General features: G+C 40.1%; 2 protein-coding genes across 4 annotated transcripts; both read left to right on the top strand.

The window, feature by feature from the left end:
- Nucleotides 1-954: 954 nt before the first annotated feature.
- miga2 (mitoguardin 2) lies at nucleotides 955-11,080 on the top strand. 3 transcript variants are annotated; one of them, XM_010737832.3, is made up of 16 exons: nucleotides 955-1,056; nucleotides 2,630-2,904; nucleotides 3,056-3,266; nucleotides 3,372-3,487; nucleotides 3,592-3,712; nucleotides 4,210-4,337; nucleotides 4,456-4,573; nucleotides 4,765-4,871; nucleotides 4,984-5,096; nucleotides 5,506-5,578; nucleotides 6,113-6,199; nucleotides 6,319-6,417; nucleotides 6,904-7,038; nucleotides 7,125-7,178; nucleotides 7,268-7,384; nucleotides 8,241-11,080. In XM_010737832.3, exons 2-16 carry the CDS (start codon nucleotides 2,809-2,811, stop codon nucleotides 8,439-8,441), a joined length of 1,776 nt encoding a protein of 591 aa, XP_010736134.1. In that variant the 5' UTR covers nucleotides 955-1,056; nucleotides 2,630-2,808; the 3' UTR covers nucleotides 8,442-11,080. The 3 variants fall into 3 exon arrangements, with proteins under 3 accessions (XP_010736134.1, XP_027137984.1, XP_010736133.1); XM_027282183.1 differs by having other exon boundaries at nucleotides 4,735-4,871; nucleotides 7,268-7,312; XM_010737831.3 differs by having other exon boundaries at nucleotides 4,735-4,871.
- A 3,156-nt stretch (nucleotides 11,081-14,236) lies between these two features.
- On the top strand, nucleotides 14,237-20,656 carry dolpp1 (dolichyldiphosphatase 1). Its single transcript, XM_019278357.2, has 8 exons — nucleotides 14,237-14,458; nucleotides 16,368-16,468; nucleotides 16,629-16,713; nucleotides 17,366-17,465; nucleotides 17,712-17,810; nucleotides 18,279-18,407; nucleotides 18,540-18,629; nucleotides 19,610-20,656. Exons 1-8 carry the CDS (start codon nucleotides 14,383-14,385, stop codon nucleotides 19,644-19,646), a joined length of 717 nt encoding a protein of 238 aa, XP_019133902.1. The 5' UTR covers nucleotides 14,237-14,382; the 3' UTR covers nucleotides 19,647-20,656.
- Nucleotides 20,657-20,959: the final 303 nt, after the last annotated feature.

The following is a 20,959-nucleotide window of genomic DNA, read 5'->3' as shown; positions in this document are numbered from 1 at the left end:
AAGATGCAAAACAGTTGCAAGCCTTTGATTAGAGTTATGTAAAGCTTTTGATGGGATAGTTAGGTCCTAGAGACGTGGGGACAACAGCTGCACAGAGAGGGGCCCAATTTGATTTTTTTCTTTTTTTTTTTTTTTTTTTCATGGGGCCCAAAATTCCTGGCAGCGTCCCTGCTTGTGAATGTATGCTATCTTTAAAAAAAAAAGAAAAAAAACAATAAACATACTCAAACGCGACGAAGTAAATATACATTTATACAATGTGTGTGTGCGGCAAACACACACAGTGGGTGTCAGTGTCAGCGCACTTTTAAATAATTTTATTTTTTGTTCTCCATTGCTATTTTTTTGTTCTTGTTTGTTTTGTTTTTGTTGTTTTTTTAAGTTTATGTTCTACCTTAGTACTTGTTTTGTAAATCTGCACATTCTTAAATCTGCACATTCTACTTTAGTACTTTTTGTAAATATGTACACTTGTGTTTTCCCTCCTTGATTGTTTTTCGCTGCTGTAAACAAGTGAATTTCCCCGTTGTGGGATAAATAAAGTATTATCTCTAATAGGGGTGCCTTAAAGCCTTGTGCTTTTATTCTGAAAGGTACGGAAACCGTTATTTCAAACAGCTACGTTGACTTTGTAAGTTATGCTGCCTTCAAGTGCGACTCGTAAACTCGCCTTTTAAACAATACGAGGTCACATAAAGTCTGACAAATACAAACTAAGTTACGTTAGATAAGTTAATTATTTATATGTTTTTATAATCCCTGGTCATTTCTATATCTTCGGTGTTGTTTTTAATGTTATTTTTAATGTTAATGTGTAACTTTTACCGTTTGATTTTCGGTCAACGCAGGGATGACGCTTCATGATCTACGATCTGATTGGATCCTGCTCTTTTTTCTTTCCTCCCATCCGATTGGTCAAAAAGAAAACCAACCGTCCGTACTCGCCTCCTGATTGGCCAACGCTCGCCGTCAATCGTCTTGTGTTTCTAAAGGTGCTGCTGCGTTCACGGACTGTGACACAGGAATGTCCTTCCTGTGCCGCCTCGGATGCTCACGGTATGTAACCTGTGTCAGGGGGATTATGTTATTAGTTAGCGCTGCTTGTGAAGCTGTACACAGTGCCGGTGAAGCCCGCAGAGGTGTCAGCGTCAAAGCCGCCTTTGGGTCGGGTTGACCGGGTGATGCTGCTGTGATGTGAAGTGACAGATGAGGTGCGAGCTAAACGTGCTAGCTGACGTTAGCACGCTCGCCCCTGTGCTTTGCTGATTTTTTTTTGGCCTGTCATCACAAACACAGCTCGGACTTGTTATATGTTTTGTAAAAATGATAAAATCTGACTCCTGGTTTCAGCTGTGTACACAAACTAACCGCCTGGCTTGCCATTCACCTTCACAGTCAAGTGTTTTTGCAGCTAGCAGCTTCTCCATTATCAGTACTTTGCCTCCTCTGATAGGAAATTTATTAATAGTTGATGTTTTTATTGAGTCAATCAGCTCCAAAGTGAAAGAAAAAGTATAAACCAATCTTCGTGTCGAAGTACAGACAGCTGATAAGTAAGTAGCTGGAGGAATGTCAAGTTGCTTTGCTGCTTAGTAGTTAATTCAAGCTTTAAAACTTAAGTCAACAGCCCTCTGTGTATACTCATACTATTACAAGGCCTGTGCAGTGTTATTCACAGGGTTCCCACGGGTGCTTGAATTCCTTGAAAATGCTTGAATTTCAATTCAGTGTTTTCAAGGTTGTGAAAATGCTTGAAATTTTTTGTGATGTCTATTTGTCACTGTTATTGCGCTGTGGTAGTTACACAATACACCGCTCACAAGCTGACAAATACAAGCCAATTCACAATTAGTTAAAAATCAAAACAGTCAATCTACCACCATATGAAATAATGCTAATTAGACCCATATTATTATGCCATACAGTGGCACCGCTGCGCTTCCCATGACCATCATGGCAAACACAACTAGTAGGCTACCTATTTAAAGGTGCTGGAAAAATGGAAAAACTGGTGCTTGAAGGTGCTTGAAAAGTGCTTGAATTTGTTCATGAAAAAGGTGTGGGAACCCTGTAGTTAATTCAAGCTTTAAAACTTAAGTCAACAGCCCTCTGTGTATACTATTACAAGGCCTGTGCAGTGTTATTCACCTTTTAAAGGAGACATTATGAACAAAAAAATCACCTTTTCAGCTCATCTACACTGATATTTTTTTAATTCAGGTTGCGTACAAACTTCCCCCAGTGTTTAAAAACAACAACTGGACACGCTGTTCGGATTCGGAGCCCCTTGTGACATCACAAGGGGTTTTCTTCAGCAGCCCAGGTAAACGTCCAGGCAACTTGACGACAGCGCCACTCTCCCGTATGTGCTGTCGGCACGCAGGGCGGAAGAGAGGGTGGCTGAATGAGGAGCGGCCGGCAGCAGCTCATTTGTATTTAAAGGGACTAAAACCCCGACATCTGAGCACAGAGCGCTACAGGGAGGGTTGATCCGGGAGGAGTTTTGACCCTAAGACACCTGGGAACTGTGTGAACTTGTGGAAAAGGGGGTATAATATGTCTCCTTTTTAAGCGTGAGACAGCCACACTCGGATCATTTCCAATATTCATGTCTTATCTGTTGTTACAGGGTAATAAATCTACAGGACCTCACTGTGGACTCCCAAGTCCAGGAGTGGATGACGAGATACGGTTAATCAGCAAGCCCTGAGCTGGCTGATCTCAGAGCAGAGAAGGGCACCGCGTTAACCCCGAATGTGAGGGAGAACTTTTGGAGAGCTACGGCCTGAAGGCGTTACAGTTCCTGAGATGTCAGTCAAACGAGCAGACGGGATGTCCATCGCACAGGCTTTGGCGATGACTGTAGCGGAGATCCCGGTGTTTCTCTATTCCACATTTGGGCAGGTAGGCCACTTTGCATGCACAGTTCAATTTTGCATCCATATACACAAGCACTATTCACTACCCTCTGTAGAACTTAAGATAAGCGACGCTGCCTAAATAAATGTTTAATTGAGCACTTATGAGACTTTGTGTTTGCCTCTCCTGCTTTCAGTCCATATTTTCTCAGTTAAAGCTAACCCCGAGCTTGAAGAAGGTGCTGTTTGCCACAGCGCTGGGCAGTGTAGCTCTGGCTCTCACCGCTCATCAGCTGAAAAGGCGAGGGAGGAAAAGGAAGCAGGCGACGCAAGGGAAGGAGGGCCAGAAGACGGTGGGAATACCCGAGGCGCTGATAAAGACGGGAAGACCCTCGTCATTAAAGAGAGGTGTGCACGACTTTGTGCTCGCAGACGGGGGGGGAGAAGTCACACTGGAGAGCATAACTTTGTTTTGTGAAGTATGCCGACCGGAGAATGTTTTTCTCTACACAGCTCCTTTCAGTGGCCGACAGATGATGAGTCCCAGCACTCGGAGCAATGATACCATGAGTGGAATTTCTTCCCTGGCTCCCAGTAAACACTCAAGTTCCTCACACAGCCTGGCATCTGTTAGTTTCACACCTTTGCAACTCATTTCATGTCACTTTTGTTTGTCTTTATTATTCCACATTTTCCTAATGTGTCTTTTCTTGTGTGTGTTTTTACGGCATAGATGCGAGTCCCAAGCTCTCCAAATCAGTCAGCTAATCCATCGACGCCCTGGGAAGCGGAGCCTGTGGCTGAAGAGTCGGGGGCAGTAGAGGATGCAAATGCAGAGAACCTGTATTTAATGGGTAGGTAATTATTTTACTTCTGGTTTTATACAAGCTGTTTGTCAAACATGGTGACATTTTTTTGCTGTGTGAGGGACAGAGAGACAAGTCTATGACTTTTTTAGTCTGAAATAACAATTAAATGTTATTTATCTTTGTGTTTTTACTCTGTATGGTAGCTATAATCATCAGAAAGCATTCCACACGTCTTGTGAAAGTCACATTAATCTTCTGCTGTTGTGTCAATAGTATAATCTGTAAGGTGTTGGACTCTGAGTTCTGTTATTTGGCATCTGGATTGTCCTGCATGAACTATTAATATTCTGCAATTTTCTGCTCTTTTTATAAAACCTAATTTCCGAGACATACAAACTCGGGTCACCGGTGCTGAAACCAGTGATAAGAATTCACGCCGAACTCTGCAGCTGTGCCACTTTTCAGCCTCTCAAAGTGTGTTCCTGTTCCACCTCATAAATAGACTGTTTGGTTTTAAGTCTAATCGCTCGTTTTCCTGCCAGGGATGGAGCTGTTCGAGGAAGCTCTCCAGAAGTGGGAACAGGCTTTGAATATTCGCCATCACACCCACTCGACCTCCAGCAACAACAGCCTCGCTCTGCAGGGGGCGGCGTGTGGAGACTTTCCTGTGGTAACAATCATTACCCAGTACAGACTGCTTGAATTTTTCTCTAGTCCAAGTACAGTATTGGTTAATAAGTTAAAGTAACTCTGTTGGTTTGTTTTCTTTGTTTTACTCTCCACTATAGGTTGAAACCCGTAATAAAGTGTTTGCTGAGAAGCTGGAGACACTACTGCACAGGGCGTACCACCTACAAGAAGATTTTGGCAGCAGTGTACCGACAGACAGCGTGCTGGCAGACTTTGGTAAGAGTCATGTTTAGCTTTTATTTGACCTTCTAAAAAGGAGGTAGTATGAATATTGATTTATTCAGAGTCTCGCTCACGGTTTCTGTCTTTTTTACAGCGGACACGCGCATTTTATATTTCTGTTAAATTCACCTGTGTTTTGATTCTTTCCCTGTCAGTCAGATCAGTTTGTGTTGTTCCTTTGGCAGAGAGTGAAGGAACTCTTATCTTGCCTCAAGTGGAGAGTTACCACCGGCTGCAAGACGATGACGCGACTACTGTTACCTCTGAGGATTCCTTCTTCTCGGCCGCAGAGGTTAGATCCATCATCTGCTCTCCGAAGACAAAAAAACACAATGTTGCAGACGCATTCACACATGTGTTGCTTTTACACCGTGCGCTGACGTATGTGTGGTTTCTCCGTGCAGCTGTTTGATGCCATGTCTGTCGAAGAGGTCTACCAGCCACTTAAGCCAGCAGCTCTCTATGAAGAAGCTTTGTCTCTGGTTCGAGAGAGCAAAGTGGCCTATAGGTCCCTGAGGTAACTGAACATCTGTACCTGAAGACTTGAAGCTGCACTTATCAGTATTTTTTTTTTAATATAAAATGAGAATTATCACCTGACTACCTAAATGTTTTGGTTCACTCCTCTCATGAAGATCATTTCCAGACATAGCAGGCAGCAGTGTTGGTTTAACAGTGAGCGATTAACGTCTAAAGACACAGATATTTGTCTCAGGAGTGGTGAAAACCAAAACAAAAAAATTAACACTGGACATCAAGTGGCCAGAAACTCCCAGTAAATTAATATTTCTAAGATGACGTCAATGTTCATATCTTGTTCTGCTTCTCGAAAGCTGCCCAAAAAATCTATTTGTGCTGCTTTAAATGAGAAGAAAATGTTTTACTGAGCTTCATACCTCTCCCTCTTTTGTTTTGTTTTTTTCCAGGACGGAATTACTTGAATGTTTCGGTGACCAAGACTTCCTTGCCAAGCTTCACTGCGTGAGACAAGCATTCCAGGTCTGATTCAGCTCGTACGACTTAACCATATTACGAAAGATCATTCTCATCAAGTTTCTTTTTTAACGTTTTGAAACTCTACACTGCTCTGTAGCCTTACAAGTGGTCAAAAGTTCCACAAGGTAGCACGTAATGTTGAATTATTTTAGTCTCGGTGAGACTAGTTCCTGTAAAAGTGAGCTGCGAAGAAGCTGGAAGGACTTTAACGAAACAAAACTCACTTTCAGCAGGAAGGCTGTCCTGCTAACAGTCACTTCAAAATGCAGTGCATGTAATAATACCCTGGTAGAGACCTTGCGGCACACACACGGACAAATCTGAGCTCGTAATATGCTGCGAGTCGGGTTTCTTTGCTCAGGCGACATCCAGACAAAAGCTGCGAGGTTCAATAAAACTCCAGCAGCTGGATTCGGGAGAGGTGACTCACGGTGTGCCTTACACTTCTGTTACTGTGATCAGTGTCTCTATAACTCTTCAGTTTCAGGACTGACATAGAAAACGTGTCGAGTGATCGTACTTTTGATTCATTTTCAGTTCCTGTTGTTGGATGAAACTCACCGCACGTTTTTCATGGAGACCGGGAAGCAAATGATTACAGGCTTAATGGTGAAGGCAAACAAGGTAACACACACTGCTCACTTGGATCCTATTAACTTTTTTTTGCATAAACAGGACAACAGGACTCTGCTTCTGTGGACACATTTGCACAGCTGTAACTATTTTTCTTTTTTAAATCTCAGAGTCCCAAAGCGTTCCTGGAGAGCTACGAGGACATGCTGCTTTACACTCAGAGAGAGGAAACGTGGCCCGTCACCAAGATGGAGCTGGAAGGCCGAGGGGTGAGTAATACTCAGCTGTTTGATTTGTGTTTACAGCTTTGTCTCAACTGTATGCGTGTGTGTTTATTGGTTTTATTCACTGGGACAGGGATACTCTTACATGAACTTGAGATACCCGGTGAATAACCCGAATTAAACTTTAACTGAAGCACGGACAGCAGCCTGGTAACTCTGGTGCTCTGCTGAGTGGAAAACTCACTTTTTTTAGAGCGAACGCAACCAACTAGAACAACTGGCAAATGTTCCATATTTCTATAAATGATTCATTTGGTCAAATATGCGTCAGATCTCTGAGTTTCCACTCGAGGCTGCTTTCTATTTCTCTTTCATTTTGAACTTGGGCATAATTGTTGAAATGACACAGCGGTCGATTAACAAACATCATGAATATGCCAAGAAATAAATAAAAGAGAGAACAAAACCCTGAAATAAAATGTAAAAAAACAGCCTTCAAATGGGAGCTCTGAATGAATGAAATCTCTGCAGGTGGTGTGCATGAACTTCTTCGACATAGTGTTGGACTTCATCCTGATGGACGCGTTTGAAGACCTGGAGAGCCCCCCGTCGTCTGTGGTAGCCGTGCTGAGGAACCGCTGGCTCTCTGACAGCTTTAAAGAGACGGTACACTTACACACACGCACACACACACTTAAAGTCTTTCATTGTGCCACTGGTCGTTTGATTACAAGTTGTGTTTTTCTTGTTAGGCTCTGGCGACCGCTTGTTGGTCTGTCCTGAAAGCGAAAAGACGTCTTCTTATGGTGAGTTTGAGCCTTTTTTTTTGTTGACCGTCTCTTTCTCTAACAACATATCCGATTCTGACCATGTGTTCTCTTTCTGCTCTCCGTAGGTTCCCGATGGTTTTATCTCCCACTTCTATTCCATATCAGAACACGTGAGCCCAGTTTTAGCTTTCGGGTTTTTGGGGCCGAGGCAGCACCTCAGTGAAGTGTGCAATATATTCAAGGTGAGAACAGACACAACTGAGAAGCTGTGATTCTGTGCTTCATAATTTTTGGAAAGCAAGTGACTGTCGTATAATTTATAAAATAAAGGAGCAATTTTACACATGAGGTTCAGTTTATTTATCAACAGTTATATAATATATTGTGTACGTCTGGAGGAGCTTTGCAAAGTCAGATTTATAGATTTATAACCCATGTTAGAAACTTGGGTGTTTCTCAGGCAAACAGTTTCTAATGAAGGTTGCGTGTAGTGTAGTGTGATCCAGTGTTTTTGGGACTGCAGTATTTGACTTGTATTAGATCACTAAACTGGGAGACTTGCAAGAGCCACATTTTAAAAAAAGAACAGTCAAGAAGAAAAGCAGCAGAGGTCGAGGTATCCTGACCTTTTAATCCAAGTATGGATCAAGCTGGAAGCTGAAAACTAATATCATGATCTCTGATTTTAAGTTTAATTTGTAGTTCCAAACACAAGCCAAAGGATAACCTTATTATAAAGAAAACTTCACAAGCACACACAGATAAATTGCTTTGTTTACAATGTGATGCAGTAATCATCGAGTTGCCTTCATGACTCCACTGGTTATGTGACGTTTGGAAATAACTAATGTTATATATGAATATATTATGAAGTGAAACCAGCGATCTCTATGCCTGAAAAGTTAAAGTATGGACACTTTAAAACACAATCGAAGTGTCAAGCTCCAAAAATTTGTAGTCTTCAAATCCAAACTGATGTCTTTCAGACTTCTGCCACGGAGAAGACAGAAAGTAAACGAACATTTCTGTGTTTTTTAAATTTCAAGTTGGAGTCACCGTGTTCGTTTGTGTAACAGCTCCTCTCCTTTTCATCCACAGCAACAAATCGTGCAGTACCTGAAGGATATGTTCGATCACGACAAGGTCCGCTTCACCTCCGCTCAGTGCTTGGCCGAGGACATCCTAAACCTTTCCCACCGCCGGAGTGAGATTTTACTAGGCTATCTGGGAATCGATAGCCTCATGGAGCTCAACGGTGCCCTGCCCAGAGACACAGACGGCTCTTCGGGGCACAACTAAGACGACTAAGGCGTGGGGGGGAGGGTCACTAAGGGCTTCACTGGGCTCGTACAGTCCGAACGCAACGTGGGCTGACCGGCAATGGACTCAACACTTAACCCTTTATCTCCGTTAGGACTGGATACAGCCGGCATTATCGGTTCATTCATCTGTGTTCATCAAACTACTGTCAGAGGATATATATATTTTCACCTGATCACCTGTCTTTGATCCAACGAGGGAGACCGGTTGGATAATATCGTTATCAGCTGCTGTGTCGCGTATCAATGCCTACAGGTTGTCATTTAATCTCATACGTGTCAGGACTTGTCTCTGCCTTGTTGGGTGTCGTGGATACTTTATAAAAAAATAAAACAAACCTGACAGAAGAAGTCCCAGAACATGAAGGTCAGGTCTTCTGTGCGGTTAGTCCAAGTGGATCAAGAAGCAGTGTTTGCATTGTAACCTTCAGGTTCGGCCATCGTATTCGAAAAAGAGTGAAAAGAAACGGTGCGAGTCTGTCGATGTGTGTTTGTATGTTTTATATTAAAGGGGGAAGGATATTTGTTGAAATCATAATTCCTGACAGGCTTGGAAACTAAAGACTTGAAGCACGTAATGGATTTGTCCCCTCGCTGATTGTTGTTAAATCTGCTTTAATCTGAACAAGTATTCATCCTAATTTGGTTTAAAAATGTCACATATCCGAGAGAGCGTGTTAAAATGCGGAAAGACATCATGTGAACATAGTGTAGGGTGCTAACGTGTTTAATCATACAAACTATATTTTGACTGCAGACACACAGTTTCTTCTCATACAGTCAAAGTGGACGTAGCTAAACCAGCTGAAGTGGTTTTTGTTTTGTTAAATCTGAATCTCTCAAACTCACAGTTGATTCTTCAGTTTAAGAATCAGCTCCAGGTGTGAAAAAACATCTGTCTGACTACCATCACACGCAGGATTATCGGTTTTTTGAAGGTGTAATAAGAAACAAACGAGCAGCGTGACACATGAGTGCTCTCAGGGAGTGATAGATAACATTATGACTTGAAATCAATCTTAGGAGATGTGTTACTTCTTGACTAACGAGCTCAACGTTTGATTCTTTTTCCATCAATGTATTTATGAATCGGTTTTGGCACTTCCAAAATTGTACAAGCTTTAATTCACAGATTTAAAAACATAAATAAATAGTGAAGTTTAGGGGGAAATATCCAAAGAAATCAACGTAAAATTTGGATAAATACTTCTTGAATATGGTCGTTCATCTAATCTTAAAGGTTACTGACTGAGTGAAAATGTGCTGCTCTCTCTCTCTCTCTCTCATCTTCTTTTTCACAGCCGACCTTTTGACTTTTCATCGTAGGAAAAGCTTTAAAACATCAACCGAAGCAGCTAAACGGAAGTTTTACTTTTCATACTGTGACATGTCAAAATGTAACACCTCCAGAGACAAAAAGCTCTGTGTCTAATCGATTATAAATCTTTTGCATCACTGTACACAAGAACATTTTTAAAAAAAAAACTTCAAAATGAACCAGTGCCATCTCTACTAGTCTTATTAAATGATTGTTCTTGTTTTTGTTTCTGGTTTGGTGAAGGAGCCAGGCACTGTACAGTCAGACTGTAACCTACATAACAAGTGCACTGATGATAAGCCCTGATTTCTCTTTGTTTGTTTTCCAATACTGTGAAATACCGTTGGAGCACAGAGACACGGAAGGGGCACTAAAGATGCCAAGTTAAAGAAGTGAGTTTGATCACGGATAACTCCACTGTAAACACAGTTGTTTTTTGTGTGTGTACTGTATTATAAAATACTGATGAAAGGTTTATTTTATTGTTCATGACAGTAGATCAGAATGTATGCTTACGGTTGCCTGCAAAGACTGATAAAAGGGAAGATGTTTCTGTCCGATTATTTTGGGGGTTTTCTTTTATTTAAACAGTTTATCGTACACATTAGTACTGTAGAGGTCAGCTCTTTGTTATTCGTAATCATACAAGTGTGTGTGTGTGTGTGTGTGTGTGATTTGTGGTCTTGATAATCCAAATCCTGCTCTTGTTGCAACACGCCTCAGAGATTCAGAGCTCAGAAATGTTGTTTGTGGCAGTCTTGCAATGCAATAACAGCGTGTTCTCCTTTTTTCTTTTTTCAAACTCTCCTGTCAAGAGTCGTAGGTGTTGTAGGATTATTTCCGTTTCTGTCCTTTAACTTTAAGTGTGAATCAGAGCTTTTTACGGGTGATCACTTTTGTTCTTTTCTTTGACAAGACGTGCAGCTTTGTGTTTTTTAAGGCATCTTGCACTTTATCAGAAAAAAGCAGAAAGATACAGGAATGTCCAACAACCCCCCCTTTTATTTGAATAATCCCTTTGAGAGTTTAACTATACAGATTATTTATCGCATCATAGAAACAGACATATTATTGATAACATAGAGCATAAAAGCTGTACAGTAGAGAATCTTTCCCAGAGAAGTATATTATGGAAATATATTCTGGTTACTATTCAGAGTTAAAAAAAAATTCTCCAGTTTTTAACCGTTGGCTGCGTGTGGTCCAATCCCTGCTGCAAAGCTTGAAAAGAAATATAATGCTCCCCCCATGTTTTAGTCTTAGTATATTTGCAGCAGTATGCATCATGCAGGTTAATGCAATTATGGAAAAAAAAGAAAAGAAGCTAATGTTTAGTCTTGTGTTTGCATATCGCTCTGCTTTTTCTGTGTCCTGAGAGTAGATGATCCGAGATGAATTCCTCCAGCAGCCTTTTTTGCATGTTAACCCGTGTAGAATCTGTGAAATGACATCGGTCGGTGTATCCCTGCAACGTTTATAGACACAGACTCCGCTCTAGTTGTTGTTAGCCTTTTAAAAAAAAAATCCCAATTAGAAAATAAGCTAAAGAAAATGTTTAGGATCTTTAAAATCATTTTTGAAAATGCAGGCATGGACTCTCCTACTTAGCGTATATTCAATAATAGATTATAGAGATTTAAAGGATTTCAGACGGCCAAAATGTGGAAAGATGTTTTTTTTGTTGTTGTTGTCGTCGTCACTGCTGTACAAGTGTCCTCTTCATGCCTTTTTGTCTTTTCTATTGTCAAATTACAATGCCAGCACAAACTGTAAATTGATTTTCCGTATTAAACGTTTTTTTGTTTTGTTTTGTTATTAAATGATATGTTTACTACGCCTTCTCCCAACTTGATGGCGGCTCGGTGTGTTTCATGTTCCACCTACAACACTAAATGATTTTGTTTCTGTGGTAGAGTTTTGATGTAATAAATCAGTGATGTGAGATTGACCACAAGGTGGCAAAAACACTGCACAGATAAAAACTTCCACATCCATTAATCCTGATTAAAAACAACTTCTTATTCACTTTCAATAAACACAAATAAGGAAGATTTCCCATTGTTGTAAATGTAATATTACATGAAGTTTGCAAGTACTACTGCATTACCTTCTAGTACTATTACACTAGTGAAATGTCTCCAGAACTACTGGATGCCCTCTTCATCTTCAACTACTGTCACTGTCGGGACACAAATACCTACTTACCTCAGCTGGAGGCCTACTTTGTGTTTACTGCTAATAAGCAAATGTGCTAAAAAGGTTCAATTAAGATGGAGAACACTGTAAATAATGAGCATGCTGCTTTTATTTTTGCATTCAGCTCAAGGCATTTCTAATTATAGCCTCAGCGAGCAACCAGCATGCCTGTATCTTGTTCTTGTATGCATCTCTTTCTTGTTTCCAAACCTGACAATTATTTAGGAATGTTTCTGTTTGTTGTGTTGGCTGCAATAGTGAGTAAAGTGTGAATTTGAAGCGTTTTGAACCCGTTTAGACCTTGAGAAAGTTTGTCAGCTGGGGAGATACAAGAGAAAGAGCTCTGTGGTGATCCAACGTTAGGCCAGTGGAGGGAGCACAATACTTAGTGTCACATCTATCGCTACAGTAAGGCGTTTTAGTACTGTTTGTGTTTCTTCTCATTCAGACAAACTCTCAAACATTTGCACACAACCAGAGGACATCAGTCTTCAGTGCACCTCTGAATCCTGGACAGACTTCCCCCCTTTTCTTTCTTATTGATGAGGTTTGGAGGCCCTAAAACTCACACTGACACGAAGGTTACACACACTCATTTGGCTATTCTCTCTTTACTCTTTATAGACTGAGGAAATTACAGAGAAAGGAAAGTAAGTTTGCTCTTGTTCAAGTTTTTGATGTTTACTCTGTGCGTCCTGTGAGCACATCACAGCTTTGACTTTAGGCGAGTTTGCCTGCTGAGTAGGGTCACCTGCCATAACCCCATCCTGCCTTATGATATTTTTATCATACATTACATTAATATTTATTTGTAACTCATGTGGATGACATAGACTGTATCTAATATTGTTTCAGTGTCAATAGACCAACCTGAAAATAGGTCATGATGCTCTAATCCTTTAATTCTGGGAGATATAGGCTATTTGCTTGTGGTTGTGATATTGACAGTTGCACAATGTTTGTCTTAGGGTGGACACATATGCATTGTAAATTATGGGCAGTGTTATTTGCTTTGCAGGCAAAGTACAGTCAGTATTAGATACACGTAGGTAAAAGTAAAACAGTCTAATACAACAACAGGCCTGTGATGAATCCTACAAATAGCTGCAGAGATCTTTTTGTTTAGCCTATATTCCTAATTTATACATGGGGTTGACACAAGAATATAAACACTTGCCAGTATGCATGAAATCATAAATATGTCATATGAAAAATATGACATACCGCATCACTGTAAAAAACAAACTTAAAAAACGGTCAAATAACTGTAAAATAAAGTAAAGCACCAACATTCAAATGAATGTAAATTTACTGTAAATAAATAATAAAATATCAAAATGAGAAAAAAACTCACTAATTTGTCTTTAATGTCTAACAATTTGGTTGGTAATTTACAGAAAATGTATGTGATTTTTGCGAGTTTGTCTACAACAAAAAAGAAAAACTGAAAACGACTGTAAAAAAAAAAAAAAAAACATTAAAAAAATTTAATAAAAACATTAGTAACGTTAGATTTATTAATCATTTAAAAAAACACAAAAATATATATATTTTTTTACATTAAACACAAGCATTTTTAAGACGTAATTTGTCTTATTTTCTTTTTTTAATATATATATTATAAATTTAAGTATTTATCATTAAATCTAGAAATAAATAAAAATATTAATAAAAACATTTAAAAAAAAAATAGATTTTTTTACATTAAAAACAAGCATTTCAAAGATGGAATGTGTCTTATTTGCTATTTTAAAAAATATATATATTTTATAAATTAAAGTTTTGATCATTTAATCTAGAAAAAAAGAAAATATTAATAAAACCATTCAGTAAAGTCCACAAACCCCAAAACACATCTATAGATACAGGGTTTAACAGTAACCACAAGCATTTTTTTAAGACATTTTTTAATGTGCTTTATCTATATATATCTCTCTCTCTATCTCGATCTCTCTCTCTACTATTCTCTATATATCTATCTAATAAATTTCAGTCTTTATCCTTGTAATCTCGACAGCATCAACCTATTATCAAACATTAGTCATAGTTTCCAGTCATTGTTCAGTATGCAAAACTTATCCACATACAGTAAATATTTGTTGATGATCCAGGTGGTAATTAATTAATAACCTACATTAATTTAAATTTATTTTATTTTTTTATTTTTTGTTTTTTTTGAATGAGTGCAGCTTTAATTTTTCGTGCTGGACTTTTTTTGTGTTTTTTTTTTTTTCATTCAATAATTCTTCTCTATGGGCTAAACATCACATCTCCGGTGCGCGGCCGGGATTGGACGGCTCCTCCGCCGCCGGGGGCCCCGCTTGAACACGGAGCTCCGCTCGCTCATTGGTTAGACACGTGTCTGGGGCGTTTCACACTGGGACTTGCCCGGTTGTGTCCGGGTAAGATGGCGTTGGAAGAGCAGTGCTCGGCACCACCTCAGTGGCGGTCCATATCCCTGACACACGTCGAGTTCGCCGAGGGTACGTACCAGCTCCGCTTCTTTGTCCTTCAAACCGTCGTGGCTGTCCGGTAACAAACGGTCGCGCTTTGTAACGGTCGCAGCGCGCGCTCGCCTCGCTCGTTCTGAGCTGAATGGACAGCGGCCGTTGGGGATCGTTGCCAAATAGTGCGCCGCTGTGAAAAACACGGAATGTAACCCGGGCTGCTAAATAGTGAGACCATGCGCATGCGCATTTTCCGTGTCCCTACAATGAAGGCTAGCTAATGTTAGCCTACTTTAAATATCGGCTTTGATACGCTAATGAGTATTTTTTAATTATGCCACAAGTTTAATTTAGTCCGAGCGGCAAAATGTGATTCATACCTGTGGTGGAGATGAGCAGCTGTTACACCGTTTCTTAACATTGTAGCCAGGACAGCGGCTAACGTAGTAGCTTGCTCCTCTTTGGCCTGACAGTGTGTTCAGTGTGGAGCACATTGCACCGAGCCCAGCTCAGTCAGCTCAGTCAGCTCAGTCCAACGGTGTGGTTTGTTTTTGTCGATGATTGCTGAGCTACTCAAACCACAGCAGCTTCCTCCCTGAGCTGAACATCTCAAAACCAGCAACGGGTTCACTGAGTGAGCTCAAAGTGTCACTCCCACCCAGATAGATTAGATTAGATTAGATTAGATACTTTATTCATCCCACCATGGGGAAATGTACTTGTTACAGCAGCAGAGGAAAGTGTAGCAGACACTACAGACTTAGAAAAACACAATAAACAGACAGAAATATCTATAACCTACACAATAAACATACAGAAATATCTATAACCTACACAAAAAACACAATAAACAGACAGAAATATCTATAACCTACACAATAAACACAATAAACAATCAGAAATATCTATAACCTACACAATAAACACAATAAACAGACAGAAATATCTATAACCTACACAATAAACAGACAGAAATATCTATAACCTACACAAAAAACACAATAAACAGACAGAAATATCTATAACCTACACAGTAAACACAAAAAAACAATCAACCAAGTACTGAGGATAAAAGTGGCATGATATATAAAAAGAGTATTGTAATGTAAAGTTACCATAATGTGAGAAATATCGCAAAGAAAGTGACCATGATACAAATAATAATGTTATTGCAAGAGTAGTGACCATAATGTAAATAGTGTTACAAAAGTAAGTGGCCATGATATAAATAATAACTGCAAGGTATGAATGAAATAAAATAGAAAATTGAACAGGAGACTACGACATGATCAGGTGTTGTAAAGTCTGACAGCAGCAGGGATGAAGGACCCGCGGAGCTTCTCCTTCTTACACCGTTGCTGCTTGTTTTATTATCTTTGCTTAACTTTAACTTTAACTTTATTTATTTCTATAGCACCTTTTCTTACAGAGCTGTAGCCCAAAGTGCTTCACAGAGCAGAGTAAAAACAGAAACAGACAACAACTAACAGTTCTTAAGGCAACAGAGCAGTTGCATGAAAAAACTAGAGATTAGAATTAGATTAGATATACTTTATTCATCCCACCACGGGGAGATGTACTTGTTACAGCAGCAGAGGAAAGTGTAGCAGACACTACAGAATTAGAAAAAAGTAGAAAAGGCAAAAACAAAGAGACAGAAATATCTATAACCTAAACAATAAACCTTCAAACAGACAAGTACTGAGGATAAAAGTGGCATGATATATAAAAAGAGTATTGTAATGTAAAGTGACCATAGTGTAAGAAAAATCGCAAAGAAAGTGACCATGATATAAATAATATTACAAAAGAAAGTGACCATGATACAAATAATAGTACAAAAGAAAGTGACCATGATATAAATAATGACTGCAAGGTTTGAATTATAGAAAATAGAAAAATTGAGGTTTCTAACATGAGTGCTGTGCCGCTGTGTGTTTTTCAGGTGATCTGGCGGGACACGTGCTGGCCTACATCAGTCTCCTGCCCATAGCAATCCTTGTGGGTTTTGTCACACTTATAGTGTTTAAACGGGAGCTGCACACGGTGAGTTCTTGCACATTGCACCTTCAGGAATAGCATCACTTTTTTTTTTCCTGTTTTTAAGCTGATAATTGTCTCACACACACACCGAAGCCAGAGCAAATGGTGTCAGGCAGCTTAGACGGTCTGTTAAGTCCCTCGCTGCGTTTTTTTGCTTTCACAGATTTCCTTCTTCGGAGGGCTCCTCCTGAACGAAGGGGTGAACTGGCTCCTCAAGCACATTCTCAGAGAGCCGCGCCCATGTGCAGGTGAGTGAGGCAACAAGCTGCAGTCACCATGTGTCGTAATTTAAAGGGTTGGTTGCAAAAGCATCACAATATTCAAGGTTATCGTGCACAAGTGCAGCTGTCTGGTTTATCGTATTAATGCAAAGGCCTCAAATAGGTTAAATAAAAGTACCTACGACAGACACACTAAACAATCATTGATTTATAGATATAATTATATGTAATAATATGCTAATGTATGCACATTATTGATGGGAATACTTTAAAGCTGCTGTTGGACGTTTACTGCTTTTAGCTTCTCAAGTGTGTGGATTTTATTCTTCGTCACACACGATGGTGAACAGAGTATCCTTGGGTTTTTAATCAGAATAATTGTCAGTCGCACCCCTAACTAAAGATTATTTTCTTGATTCATCGCGTCAAGAAGCTGAAATATAATTCCCCACAGCCTGAGATGATGTCTAAAAATCCAAATATTTATTTTACGATTATTAAAAAACAGTGAAAAAGTTTGAAATCCTCATATTTGAGCGGCTGTATCCAGAGAATGTTTGGCTTTCTTTTATGCCTGTAATGATTAATAGTTTTCCTGTGATTGATTTAATTCTTTAACTGTGGAGTATATTGTATTTTATCTTGTTGTCACACTTGTTGGTCTGTCGTCTTTCTGCAGGGTCTCACACAAACCTGCAGACAGATTATGGGATGCCCTCCAGTCATTCCCAGCTCATCTGGTTCTTCGTTGTTTACTTCTTTCTTTTCCTTTATTTAAGGTGAGCTTGTTTCTTCTTGGTGTTTGCGGAGGGTTAAACACGGAGATAAAAGTCCCAACAACGAGCTAAAGTCGAATGAAATGATAAAGTAAAGATTTGTACATGCAGCAGTGTTTAATAATTCTGTAATGCATACATGCATTGGATCAGTTTTTGAGCATACATATCATTTGATTAGATGCTGTCACGACACTTGTACGTGAAGTCACCGTCTCGATGCGCACTCATGCCGATCTCTCATTTCAGAATGCATCAAACGAACAACGCTCGATGTGTGGACCTGCTGTGGAGACACATACTGTCCATCATCCTGTTGGGCATAGCCTTATCAGTCTCATACAGCAGGTAAGGGACTCGCCTCCAACTTCCACCTCCTTCAGATCCTCCAGATAAATCCTAAAATCTAAAGTGAGTGTAGAAGAGGAGGGCGTTAACATCCAGGGCAAGGATAAGCTCATATGAAGATATTTCATTTTCTCCCATAGAAAAGAGAAAACATATGAATTAATGGATTATAAAGATTGTCTTCCTTTAATTGAAAAATGAACTAACAAATTGTTTCAGCTTTGATAAAAGGGCGTTTGTCGGCGTGTGCTCAGGGCGGATGGATGAGAAAAATGCAAATAGTTTGGCTGACCGATCGACCAAACCGCTCACGCTCGTGGCAATGAAGCCGAATCGTGCGACTTCCTGTGTAACACCATTCTGGCTTTGCAGACACGCAGTGCACGCTGCTAGAGCTGGTTTAATTTAAGACTCCAAACTCTTGAACTTTGTTTCCTTTCTCTCTCTCTCTCTCTGTCTCGTTCTCAGGGTCTACCTGTTGTATCACACCTGGAGCCAGGTTGTCTACGGCGCACTAGCCGGTTGTACGATTGGCATAGTCTGGTTCTTTTTCACACAGGAGGTGCTGACACCATTATTCCCCAAAATAGCAGCGTGGTAAGCAGCGCTCATATTTCTCTGCTCCCCTGCTCGTGTCACCGGGGGAGGACGATTCATCAGCCTTGAATGAGTGAATAAAACCGGCCTGCTCTAATCGTTTGCTCTCTCTCCTTCCTTCACCATCGACAGGCCAATATCAGAGTACTTCCTGGTGCGAGACACAAGCCTGATCCCCAACATCTTATGGTTTGAGTATACAGTGACCAGATCAGAGGCGAGGTAAGTCTCGAAAAACACGCCCATCACGATTAAGGCTTCTCACACCAGAGAGTGGCAAACACCGCCCATGTCACCAAAACGCCTTCTGGTGGCATGGGCGGTGTTAGAAGCTTGGTGATAGTGAGAACCGGGAAGATGCTAGCACTAGTCAGTCATAACAGCTTTGTATTTTCTCTCGACTGTGTGTTTTTGTTCTTAAGATCGTCCATTTTCACTCAGTAGAGAGTTACCGAAGAGGAAATAAAACTTCTGCCGGGCACTGCCCTGTCTCTCTCCCTGCATTCCTGTCACTCTTCAGCTGTCTCTGTCAAATAAAAGCTTGAAAAAGGCCAAAAATATAAGGAAACATTAACTGTGTAGCATATTCACACATTTAGAAGCATGTTCAGAAGACCCTAAACCAGGGGTGTCCAAACAGCAGCACACCAGACTTGACTCATTTAATCAACTGATCTCAGTCTTCAGAGAGTTGATTGGTCAAACTGTGTGCTTTTGGTTGGTTGGTTGAAACAAAAACCTGCAGCCACACCGGCCCTTTGTGGAACAGTTTGGAGACCCCTGCCCTAAAACAAGGAGAATGACCAAATCTGAGCAAGTAAACAAAGTTTGTTAGGCCAAACTCTTCTGAAACGCTCCCGGTGGGGTTTGAAGTCCAAAACAGGGACGTGAAAGAGACATACCCGGTGTAGTTTTGGGTTTACAAGAAGTATTTTTAACATTGACTTCTGTAATCCATACGTCTGTTATAGAACACTTTATACTTGGACAGAGGAGGTGAAGTAATAATGAAATTAAAAAAAAATCTAATAAGCAGTAACGTTCCCTCAGAGGTCTGTGCTGTCAGGATGGCTTGCTGTGGTTCAACGGTGCAAACACGTGTGTCAAAGTTGATTTACTTGATGCTGCGTTGTTTTTAGAAGCTGGTGTGACGAGGCCTTTAGTACGTCTGAAGTTTAAATCTCCTTTTTTTCTTCTTCTAGGAACAGACAACGAAAACTTGGAACAAAACTTCAGTGATCTGCAGTTTTTTTTTTGTGAAACTGAGTTTAGGACCACACATGTATACACAGACACATTACACACACACACAAACAAATGCTCACTCGACAAAAACACACTGGAGAACCATCTTTTTTTGGACTGACGTGGTTGCAAGGAGTAAAGGGCAAAAAAAAAAAAAAAAAAACGTTTACAGGTGGCGAATGAGTGCCTGGACCCGGCCCGGAGCCTACAGCCTGAGCAAGTCCGTCGACACGCCTCTCCTTCTTGTACAGCTTGCCCAAAAAAATGCTCTTCAATGCATGCAAGACTGTGCAAGAGGCATACTATTTAATGATAGATTAATATATATATTTTAACTATAAACGCACGCTGACAGTAACAGTGTACTGTAAGAGAGAGTCAAGGAGCCTAAACAAAAAATTTAAAAAAAGGAGGGCTTTGGTCACGTTTCAAACACAGCGGTGGGCGTCATTGCAGCATGTATTTAGTGATTTTTTTTTCTTTTTTTTTATATTCTGATGGATAGCTGGTGGGAACGGGTGGGACGGGGGGTTGGTTATGGTTAGGTTTTCCATTTTTCATTGTTATAATAATAGAAAAAGAACAATTTCTAAAAAAAACAAACAAAAAAATTGGTTATGATGTAATATAAATGAAATTTGCACTTTGTGAAATTTACAAGTATAAAAAAACAACAAAAAAACAAACAAACGACTAACACTAGTTAAATGTTAAGACTCTTCCCCCTCTTTCCCCTCATCGGTCTTCGCTTTGTATCTATGACTGTCAGTCCTTTAATATATTAGACTCCAAAGCTGATCTGCGAGCGGTGTAAATCTAACGTACCTCCTCTACTATCGAGCATCGAGGTTGTGTTTTCTGTTCATATCCACGTCCGAGGATTATGAGACTGAATCACAAGTTTCAGTTCTTTTTTTCTTTTGTTGTTGTTGTTGATGAACACACTTTGAACTGAGGTGGTGTTTTCTTAATGCCTCACACATATACACACACACACACACACACACACACACACGGTAGCAGCCTGGGAACAGAATTCTGGGAATCTTTTTTTATTTCAGTTTCTTGTTTTTTGCCGTTGCAGAGAACGAGTTTATTTCTCTTTACCTGCGTTTCCGAGATAACATTCCGTACCATTTAGCGAGAAAACGTACATAATGACTGCTGAGGGGGATGTGTTTTCTTTTTTTTATTTTATTATTATTATTTTTGAAGAAAAGAAAAGAAAAAAAAAGCCTCAGGTCAGTCGTAGCATGTGATTATGCTTAATTCCTCACAGGCCACGGCAGCTAATGTTGAAAGCTGTC

Source organism: Larimichthys crocea, chromosome IX, assembly GCF_000972845.2.
Source record: "Larimichthys crocea isolate SSNF chromosome IX, L_crocea_2.0, whole genome shotgun sequence".
Lineage (NCBI taxonomy): Eukaryota > Metazoa > Chordata > Actinopteri > Sciaenidae > Larimichthys > Larimichthys crocea.
The sequence above is the reverse complement of the archived record's forward strand: the minus strand, read 5'-3'. Positions and strand labels throughout refer to the sequence as shown.